General features: G+C 49.9%; 5 protein-coding genes across 5 annotated transcripts; 3 read left to right on the top strand and 2 right to left on the bottom strand.

The window, feature by feature from the left end:
- Positions 1-261: 261 nt before the first annotated feature.
- Positions 262-1,526, top strand: M438DRAFT_353179 (aquaporin; the record flags this gene model as incomplete). The annotated part of the gene is made up of 2 exons (XM_029906851.1): positions 262-945; positions 1,002-1,526. 2 exons carry the CDS (start codon positions 262-264, stop codon positions 1,524-1,526), a joined length of 1,209 nt encoding a protein of 402 aa, XP_029763329.1.
- Positions 1,527-2,219: 693 nt separating this feature from the next.
- M438DRAFT_353178 (uncharacterized protein) lies at positions 2,220-4,094 on the bottom strand (the record flags this gene model as incomplete). Its single annotated transcript, XM_029906850.1, has 1 exon — positions 2,220-4,094. The coding sequence occupies one exon, from the start codon at positions 4,092-4,094 to the stop codon at positions 2,220-2,222; it is 1,875 nt and encodes a 624-aa protein (XP_029763328.1).
- Positions 4,095-4,960: 866 nt separating this feature from the next.
- Positions 4,961-6,420, bottom strand: M438DRAFT_162495 (homocysteine methyltransferase). The gene is made up of 2 exons (XM_029899055.1): positions 5,062-6,420; positions 4,961-5,008 (listed from the first exon to the last, which is right to left on the bottom strand). The coding sequence occupies exon 1, from the start codon at positions 6,098-6,100 to the stop codon at positions 5,126-5,128; it is 975 nt and encodes a 324-aa protein (XP_029763327.1). The 5' UTR covers positions 6,101-6,420; the 3' UTR covers positions 4,961-5,008; positions 5,062-5,125.
- Positions 6,421-6,829: 409 nt separating this feature from the next.
- Positions 6,830-7,937, top strand: M438DRAFT_268718 (NAD(P)-binding protein; the record flags this gene model as incomplete). Its single annotated transcript, XM_029900278.1, has 2 exons — positions 6,830-7,522; positions 7,578-7,937. 2 exons carry the CDS (start codon positions 6,830-6,832, stop codon positions 7,935-7,937), a joined length of 1,053 nt encoding a protein of 350 aa, XP_029763326.1.
- A 622-nt stretch (positions 7,938-8,559) lies between these two features.
- M438DRAFT_332937 (kinase-like protein) lies at positions 8,560-9,522 on the top strand (the record flags this gene model as incomplete). Its single annotated transcript, XM_029903557.1, has 1 exon — positions 8,560-9,522. The coding sequence occupies one exon, from the start codon at positions 8,560-8,562 to the stop codon at positions 9,520-9,522; it is 963 nt and encodes a 320-aa protein (XP_029763325.1).
- Between the last annotated feature and the right edge of the window lie 948 nt (positions 9,523-10,470).

Genomic DNA, 10,470 nt, shown 5'->3' with positions numbered 1-10,470 from the left:
TCCCATTCTAGTGGTTATTTCTTCACATTCCAGTCTCACATTTTGCTGATCCAAGTACAAGATGAACATCAATCAACCTCTCGGTGGGCGAGGTCTAGCCATCCCTTTCACCAAGGCTGCCAATCCCAATGCGGATCTCGAGGATGCCGACCTTCGACTCCCTTTGCTTAATAAAATCCCGGACAACATCAGGTAGATGCGAGATACACTCTTCTGCTTGATTCTGACACTGATATCGAGACAAGAAACCATTTCATCGCAATGTGTGGTGAATTCGTTGGAACTGTGCTCTTCCTCTATTTCGCCTTGTCCGGCGCCCAAGTCGCAAACAGTGTCAACACCTCCAGCGGCATGTCTCTTGCTGAGACCGGCAGTAATCCTCAGCAATTGCAGTATATTGCCCTGAGTTTCGGCTTCTCGTTGGCCGTCAACGCCTGGGTCTTCTTCCGTATCAGTGGTGGACTTTTCAACCCTGCCGTCACTTTCGGCATGTGTTTGATCGGTGCATTGCCCTGGGTCCGTGGTGGTCTTTTGTTCATCACACAGATCCTTGGTGGCATGACTGCTGCTGCTCTGGTGTCGTGCATGTTCCCTGGTGAACTCAATGTTCGCACTACTCTCGGTGGAGGTACCTCCGTTGTGCAAGGTCTTTTCATCGAGATGTTCTTGACAGCTCAGCTCGTCTTTACTATCTTCATGTTGGCCGCAGAGAAGCACAAGGGAACATTCATTGCTCCCGTCGGAATTGGGCTCTCGCTCTTCATCGCCGAGCTTACCGGTGTCTTTTTCACTGGTGGCAGTCTCAACCCTGCTAGATCTTTCGGACCTGCAGTCGTAAATCGCGAGTTTGCTAGCTATCACTGGATTTACTGGCTGGGTCCGGTTCTTGGTTCTATCGTTGCAGCCGGCTTCTACAAATTCATCAAGATTCTGGAATATGAGACTGTAAGTTTTAGACCAAATTTTAACTTTTGACCTCGAAATCGCTGACTTCTCCAAAGGCCAACCCTGGACAAGACATGGATCACGCTGCTAAGGTGGAGAAGAGAAAGAACCTTCTTATTGCTGCCGGTATCAACGAAGTTGACGCTCACCATGTTGCAAACGAATTGCAAGTCAACCAGACCGTTACCGAGAAGGGTGGGCCCGACGGCGCAATCGTAGCCAACGGCCAAGGTCGTCGCAACTCTGGACAAGACACTGCCATGTACGGCACTGGCTTCCGCGCAAACTCCCACCAGCACACTGGCTCCACTAGCTCAGGCGACACAGCTGTTCCTCAGAGGCCATCAGCTGTCACTACAGGAAGCCAACTTGGTCGCTTCAGTTATCTGGGCCGTGCAGGCGTCCAGCAGCCTAGAATGAACAGCATCATCAACGAGTCAAGAATGGACAGCCCTGCCATGACAACAAACGATGAGCTTTACGCGCCTCTTGCCGCAGGTGGTGATGAGCCGCTTGGTGGCATGGTTGCCGATCATGATCCCAGATACCGCTTCTCCAGAACCATCAGCAGTGGTGTCTAGAGTGTGCCATCGATCACGAAGTGTATGAAGATCTCTTTGTTTATGTTTACTTGATTTTGTAATATAGTCATGATATCAAAACAGGTTCAATTCTTTCATATGCTTGCTACGCATCTGTTTTGCTCAATGTTTAACAAGCTCTCCACTCCAAGTGTGAGCATTATCGGATATGTTGACGCCATGCTTTGATCAGCTGAGAACAACAACGGAAACGTCGACCAAACTCACCATACGTATCATGATCAACGAATGCTTTTCTGATTCCCGCTTTGGATGCAGCGACGGACCGTTCTTGTCGATGAACTTCCTGATCTTCCAAAGAATCACCCGCTATCAGCAAGAACGTCGCAGCCTTTGCACTGTGGTTTTTGATGGCCAGATTCTCGGCTCCGTTTTCCTTGAAGAAAAATGTTTGATGACTACTGATGGCTTGACCACAACCCTTCACTTCGTCCTCGGGTGGACGATGCTAGTGTTCTGGGCCATGATGACGACGAAGTATCATAATCGTGCTGCAGTCAACTGCTTCGTGCTCTTGCCGGAGGAATCTCATTGACAATCTTGATGCTTGCGCCTGGTGAACAGTAGAGCCTGAATGTTGAGTGAATCTTGATTGTCAGGTTTGAGGACGTATAGATCAAATTGTTATCTGCGCGAACAAACAACCAAACTCAAAAAAATGAGCTGCAAAGCTCAGCCGAAGTATTCTTCCAGTTCATCATCTGAGTCGTTGTACTCATTCAAATCATCCACCCCATCTGATAAATCATCGTACCTATCCATATCCGAAGTTCCCATATCAGTTCCCGCCGTTGCTGAGGCCCTACTTCCACATTGGTGAATCCCGTCGTTGGGACTATGGCATCCCTTTTGGTTATGTGGGCGTCCCCTGCACACTCTAAACGGGTGGTTGAACTTATTGTATGACTTTGTTCCGAACTTGCCTGCCCAATCGACGGTCTCGTCTATTTCGCAATTCATTCCGTGTGAGTGATGGCAATACTCCCACCAACCTCTCGACTCATGAATGCCGGTGGCGTTGAGGAAAGCGAACGTTTCGTCTTGGTCGTACGGCAGATTGTAGCTGCCATGATTGTGATGTTGGCGTGGGACAAGGCCATTCGCAGCAGTGAACTGATGTTCATCAGGAGAGCTACCACCGAAGGGAGAGGCTTCACAATAGCACGGGTAATTGCGCGATTCTTTTGTATTGATAGAAGAGATACTCCATCCGTCTTCTTGGTAGCATATGGGGATGGCAAAGATTCCGGCGAACTTGCCACCTTTGTGGAATGAACTCGTGGCGGGATCCAGGAATCCTTCAAGCGCTGTATCGCCTGAGAGATGGACAGGCTCGTTACCATGGTCTTCGAATACGGCGACTGAGGATTGCACGACGTTGATCATTGAGAGATTCACCGATTGTGGGATCTTTTCATGTCCAGGGAAAAGACGAGTCATGGCTCTAGCCTTTCGACCATCGCCGACACGGGACGTGAACTGAGGATAAAAGACGTGATCAGGCCAGTCGTCGAGACAGACTTTTCCAAGAGCTCGGTTGTCGTCCTCGCAGCTACCTCCTTTCACAGGAGCCATGATAATGTATACGTGTTCCTGATCCCAGATGTTGCTTATCGCTTGTGCGTACTGCAGACCATGGATCTCATCCCGCACTTCCTGTGAGATCTTCATTGGCTCACTGTACAAGCCCGTTTGAACAATGTCGACAATGGTCATGTCCAAGAGTCCTTTTCTACCGCTCATGACCAGTTCGGAGTCCAAGGAATACATTTCTCTGGCCACTTGGTAGTTCGCGGCTTGCACTTTCGATACAGCGGCGTCTAGCCTTCTTGGTAAGTCCGAAGCGTCCGTAAGTTTGTCGAACTCCATGGCCGTTCCTACACCAAATCCGCTAAGACCGAGGGCGAGCAGATTTCCTGCCGTGTTTATAGCTAGGCCAGCTTCAGGAGGAAAGAAACCTGCGAGTGTCCCTACAAACGAGAGATAACTTCTCAAGATCAGTCCGACACCGCCAGCCATCTGCATTCGCGACTTGTATCGCGCGTTCACTGCCTTCAAGGTTTGAACCACGTTGTCGGCGTCTGAAAAGTCGCTCATAAGACCGTGCATGCCAGCCGTCACTTCTTCGTATGCACTCTTGGCCTGAGCGTCGATCTTGAGTCTGGCGTTGTTGAAGTTGGCTATCGCTTCGAGAGCTAGCCAGGCGAAGTGTTGCTCTTCGAGGTCGAAAGCTTCACTAATGGCGTCACAAATCACAGGCGAGCAGAGTTGCAAGCCATCGCAGTCAACGATTCCATGTGAAAGATGAGGAGCGAATCTGTGGACGAAAAAGTTGTAGAATCCTTTGGTGTTGGTTTCAGTTTCATTGATGGATATCCAGTCGCTGTATTGGCGATCCAGCCACTGGCCAAAATTGCTGTCCTTTGAGAATTCTTTCTGCTCTAGAGTGTGCTGCTCGTTCTCAACGTGTAGACACAGCGGATGCTCATCATTGGCAGCACAAAGTGCCAAGAAGGCGAACAAGGCCAGAAGGAAGTGATAGCGCATGAAGATTCAGAATGGTCGATGGTGAAGAGAGGCTGAGAGCAGAGCGAGTAGATTATATACCCAAAACACAAGGTGATCCTCTTGAACCAGGATCCACCTTCAAGGCACGAAAAGGAACGCAGTACCAGACCAAGTGCTCGGGTTTGCGTGCAATACCTACGTCGTTGACTCATTGAGGCAGGGACCTCGAATTTCATGGTAACGCCTCGAAGTATTTGCGCAATTAGCAGAGCTCAACAACCGTAAACATTACCAAGCCGTCGGTCCATCAGTTGACCAAGGCATGTTAGCGCGAAGTGCTGCAAGATCGCTATTCCTTGTCAACGTTCCCAGACGCCGCGATTAGGCGCCAGCACCTCGGGGTAAGTACACCAGGTACATTGCGTGTGTTTGCGCATGGCTTTTATGCTTTGGAGATCACGTCAGCGATACAATGCATCACTTAAGATCAGTTGTAGGTTCTCCTCTCCTTTTCGAGGAATCAAGCCAAATGTTGAGTGAAGCTATGCCTGCCAACTACAGGAATTCCAGCAGAAACATGACGGATAATGCCGGATCTCGAGGCATGGAGGCATTCGGTCGTGGACAAAGATTCGGAAGCACTCGGTACTTGACCATTCGGCAAGATCGAAAGAGCGCATTTGCAGTCAGCGCTCTGTTAGGTCTTCCAAAGCACGAGATAGGGTCGAGGCCTGTAATCGTTGGTACAAACGGCTACGCAAAAGAAGGTTTGGTGCTCGGGGCGATGATTTGAGGTGCTTCTGGAAGAGTTCCTATACGCGAATATGATTTTACAGATGAAAGAGTCAAAGCGTCCAGATTATCGGCCAGCGTCTCAATGCTCCTAAGATGGGTTTGTACGATATTCAGTTTATATGGCGCCATAAACGAGCCAACACAGTGGCCGATGTCTCCTGTCCATCTCGTTAGTGCCGTGTGTGTGCATCATCAATCGCTATCAACTTACCAGTTTGAAGCAATCGAATTCCTTGACTCTCGAACAATACTAAGGACGACAACAACTGAAGTCCTCAAGAAGACGCAAGAGTGTCCCGAATGTTCTGAATGTCTTTAGGGCCGGTACGACAGCAGCCTCCAATTAACTTGGCACCTTTGCCAAACCATTCTTGGACAACTTCAGCGTGCTCCTTTCCTTCTGCTCGTTGACCGTTCCATTGGCGAGCTTCCGCATTCCAAGTTTCGCCCGAGTTCGGATAAACAATGAGAGGCTTGTCAGTCAAAGGCTTGAGGTAATCCAGAGCTGCCGACACGTTCTGTTCGGGGATGCAGTTGACACCGACAGACACGATTTGATCACAAGCGTTGACCAGTCTGATAACCTCAGACATGGGCGATCCATCGCTCAACAAAGAAGCGTCCGATTCTCTCAGGGTCACCCCCAGCCAAGCTGTTGAGTTTGTGAAGTCGGTTTCGAGCAGTTCAATCAAAGCCTTGATTTCGGGCAAAGAAGGGATTGTCTCGTAAGCTAGGATGTCCACATTTGCTGCTATCAAGGCTTCAATGCGAGGTCTGTGGAAGTTTTTGAATTCTTCGTTCGACAATTGATAATCACCCCTGTATTCACTGCCATTTGCAAGAAAAGCGCCGTAAGGTCCAACACTTCCTGCAACAAGGAGCTGTCTTGGTCTCGCGGAAGGAGTTTTCTCTCTCTCTTCCTGCAGAGCAGTGTCGCGTGCTTGTTGGGCAAGCTCCACACTGCATCGGATGAGCTTCTGGGATTGCTCGAGGCTCATACCCAGGTGCTCTGACAAGCCAAGAGGGGTGGCTTGGTAGCTTGCAGTGATGGCAACATCAGCACCGGCGCGGAAGTAGTCGAGATGGACTCCATAGATGGCTTCCGGTGTCTCTTCCAAAGCTTTGGCAGACCATAGTTTGGAGCTGAGATCCAATCCGCGATTTTCCAATTCAGTTGCGAGCGCACCATCCAGAATTAGAGCAGGGGCATCTTCCAGCAGTCGAGCCACTGGATCAACAGGAGAGGGCATGCCGATGTCAATTGACTGTCTATCGGATATGAGATGCCGGGTAATCAGTATGTAGAGTGATGTCGGTCAAGACAAGAGTGCTCTGGATTCTGGAAGCATTTTCGAAAGATTCGCATGTCTGACCAAGAACGGAAATTTTAAGCGAACTCTCGCTGCGCGAAAAACAGCCGACAGTCGAATGTTGTCCATGTTGCCACTCAGTCATTGAGAGGCCGAAGAATCGAAGTGACTTCATAGCCGGTCATTGTCTGTCACAAAAGTCGTCCGTACGGATGGCTGTCGCAAGATGAAGGTATTCTTCGACCTCGTTGTAGGCAACAAATGCTGTGTGTAGGTGCTCGGTACGACTTGGCAGAAAGACCGAGGCTTATCGATAGTCGGCGGGGACCCTGAATGCTGAGACGGAGCAGTCGCCTTCTCTGCGTTTCGAAAGATTGACACACAGTGACACAGCACGTTGAAGATTACAAAGCAGTCAAATGAGAATGCGAGGACAAGCGAGGTCTTGCTGGTGAGGCCGCGGATCACTCTTGGAAACGATGAGCCCCTCGTAGCTGTTCCGGTAGGCCTTCTGCTTTATAAGCTCCTCAGGGCGGCCTTGTTTGGCATTTCGTCATCCTGTCGAAGCTTCCTTACTTTTATTGCAGACCAGTCCCCTCGGCTTTGTTTCTTCCATTCTCTCTTCCCACCCGACCTCACACTTTCTCACAAGTACACTACACATACACCATGGTTCAGAACAAGGCTTTGATCTTCAAGAAGGTGCCCCAGGGCTACCCCGTCCCCGGCGAGCACTTGACCATTGAGTCGACCGAGTTCGACGTCGACCAGGCCCCTCCTCAGGGCGGCATCACCACCAAGAACCACTACATCAGCTTCGACCCCTACCAGCGTGGCCGCATGCGTGATGCCTCGGTCAAGTCCTACTCTCCTCCTTTCGCCCTCGGCAAGCCCATTACCAACTCTGGTATCTCGACCGTCCTCAAGTCCGACAACGACAAGTTCAAGGCCGGCGATGTCATTGTCATGATGCAGGACACTGCCGAGTACAGCGCCATCTCAAAGGACCAGGCCGACGCTGCCCGCAAGCTCGAGAACCCCTACAACCTGGACCCCAAGCTCTTCGTCGGTGCCCTTGGCATGCCCGGCCTGACCGCCTACTCGAGCTTCTACGCCATTGGTGAGCCCAAGAAGGGTGAGACCATCTTCATCAGTGCCGCTTCTGGTGCCGTCGGTCAGCTCGTTGGCCAGCTCGCCAAGCACGAGGGCTTGAAGGTCATTGGTTCCGTCGGTGACGACAAGAAGTTGGAGTACATCACCAAGGACCTCGGTTTCGATGGTGCCTTCAACTACAAGAACGAGAAGCCTGCCGATGCTCTCGCTAGACTCGCTCCCAATGGCGTCGACATCTACTACGAGAACGTAAGTTGCTGTCCATGACCAGAGTAACCTGGACCCTCACTGACAAAAACAACAGGTTGGTGGTGAGCACCTCGAGGCTTCGATCAACGCCATGAACAACTTCGGTCGCATCATCTGCTGCGGTATGATCTCTCAGTACAACACTGCTCCTGGAGAACAATACCCCGTCCGTAACCTTATGCAGATTGTCGCAAAGCGCCTGAAGCTCCAGGGCTTCATCGTCGGCGACGAGGGTATGGGTCCCAAGTACTTCGTCGACCACCAGAAGAACGTTCAGAAGTGGATCCACGAGGGTACCTACAAGCCCCAGCTCAGTGTTACTGAGGGTATCGACAACGCCGCAGAGGGCCTCCTTGGTCTGTTCCACGGCAAGAACTTTGGCAAGGCTGTCTTGGAGATCTCCAAGCTCCAGTAAACCTGCTGCACAAAAGACATGAGATATGACCTTTAGTAAATTACGCAATCGCACTTCGCATCAAAACATTTCAATTACTTGTTCTTGGAACTGTCCTTAGGATGACCAAACACGTGAAACATTCAGGATATCCGGTCGATGAGGGTGGCGCTCTCGCTCTTTCAAAAACAATCACTCAGACTCCTCCTCTTCCTCTAAAGGAGTCGACTATGGTGTGTCACTGAAGATGACACGCTGTCTTTCGGGTTGGGCATAGCTACCGTACCTTGTAATGGATTCTTATGTTGCTGACGAATCAATCAAAGACTTGGGTGTTTCCAATGGCTAACTCCAACAAAGCAGCTTTGGTTTTTACACGTCTCCGAAACCTATAATCCTCAAGCTAGATCCGCATGTCTGGTCTCAGAAATATTCGGCTCGACTGTGTCTTGTTTTCGGCGTACTGTTTGCTTCTCCAGAGTGGCAGACATGGCGACGACACAGCAAATTTCTTCATGAGAAGATTCTTGATATATTTTCGACACCAGCACTGCATTCCAAGCACAACACAGCATCCTTCTCTCGTACCGCTACTCATCAATCTTTCTAAAGACATCAAACGCTGGAAGCTCTCCACACCAACATGGATGTCGAGTATGATCATCTATCGATTGGTAGTACCGTCGAGTCGTTCAACTCATCAACGACCAGATACCGTATTATCGATCAACTTGGCCATGGCAGCTTTGGCCACGTCTTAAAGGTCAGCAGTCTTGCAGGCCAAGAGGTTTTTGCCATGAAGGTCATGTCTACAACCGGACAGCATCGCAACACGCCCATGAAGACGATTTTCCAGTCGGAAGCATCAAAGCTTATGCAACTAGAAGGTCACGAGCATATCATTGAGCTCAGAGACACTGTCGTCCTCCCCAAAATCAACCGAGCTTGCATGATCATGGACCTCGCTACCGAAGGAGACCTTGAGAGCGTTTTCCGTCGCATCCCCAAGAATCAGCACGAAGCCTTGTCGAAACTCGTCGCCCACGAAATGACCGAGGCTCTTCAATACATCCATTCCAAAAACATCGTCCACAGAGACATTAAGCCAGACAACATTCTTGCTTTCCTTGCTGGCACCGAGCGCAACCCCCGCTACCTCTTCAAGCTCGCAGACTTTGGCATCGCTGGTGAAATTGACGACGACAAGGAGATTGACTGGCCAGAACTCCACCATCAGCCTATGTCTGGACGCGCCTTTCGACACTACAGAGCACCCGAGACATACCCACGCGGCACCGGAATACACACCCGCTATTTCGAGGCCAAGGCAGATGTCTATTCCCTTGGAGTCGTTCTTGCACAAATTCACAACAACACCATCTTATCGAGCCGTGAGCCCTCACTCCCTATAACTCCGGCACATGCCAACTCTCTGGTCAAACATATGCTGGAGAAGGATCCTGCAAGGCGTGCATCAGCTTTGGCATGCAAGAGGTTTTTGTGGGTTCAGGAGGGTGCTACAGTGATTCTTCTCAAGGCTACCAATACATCTGGTGGAAACGGGGAGATTAGCAACAGCATGAAGCGTTTGAGCATTGAGCATTAGTTCGTTGTCAACTATGCTTTACGGCTTGGTGACTTAAGGGGAATGGCTTGAGTTTAGATGAGATTGGCGGCATCACGCATATTACGGGAGCATCAGCATCATCTTCTGCGAGTTATGGTGACATACATGGAATTCGGGTTGGAAATTATCTATCATAGTTTAAGCAGCATCAGTCATTTCGATCTAGAATTTTTATCACTTACTGCTTTCTCATCGGTTTTCGAGGCACTACATGCACACAAGCTCCCCATGTGCTTGGGCCGGTCACTTTTATAGCTGTCAGAATTCACAGTTCTTTTTGGATCTAGAGCTAGGCCCAAAAAGAGAACTTTGATTGATCGTTCGTTCTCTATCTCTCCATCTCTCTCTCTCTCTCTCTTTTCGACCTTTTGTCGGCGATATCCTCCCGCATTCTTAGCCTTCTTAGAGATCCACCTTCTGCTCTTCGAACTCTAGTGGTGATGGTTCGAACCTTTACATGTTTCGGACCTGCAGTCGTAAACCGCGAGTTTGCTAGCTATTACTAGCTATACTAGCTAGGTCCGGTTCTTGGTTCTATCATTATAGCCGGCTTTTACAAGTTCATTAAGATTCTGGAATACGAGACTGTAAGTTTTAGACCAAATGTCAACTTTTGACCTCGAAATCGCCAACTTCTCTAAAGGCTAACCCTAGACAAGACATAGACTCTACTTTAACTACACCGTACAAGACGCTGTCGTTGCTTTGCTAACTCCGGCCATTACGGAGGGATCCCTATAGAGGGAAATGTCGCGAGGGAGCGACCAAAGCCGTCCGTTTGCTCTGTACACTAGTGCAATCACCCAATCGAGAATGACTTACTAGGTAACAGACCCAAGTGGAGTGGGGAGATGGAAGCGCATGGGTGTGTCTCTAGTGCTTTCGTGACGACAGAACGACACTCGAGGATATGCTGGATATTCGACC

Source organism: Aureobasidium pullulans (genome assembly GCF_000721785.1).
Source record: "Aureobasidium pullulans EXF-150 unplaced genomic scaffold scaffold_4, whole genome shotgun sequence".
NCBI lineage: Eukaryota > Fungi > Ascomycota > Dothideomycetes > Dothideales > Saccotheciaceae > Aureobasidium > Aureobasidium pullulans.
Note: the sequence above shows the minus strand (reverse complement) of the source record. Positions and strands in the feature narration are given on the sequence as shown.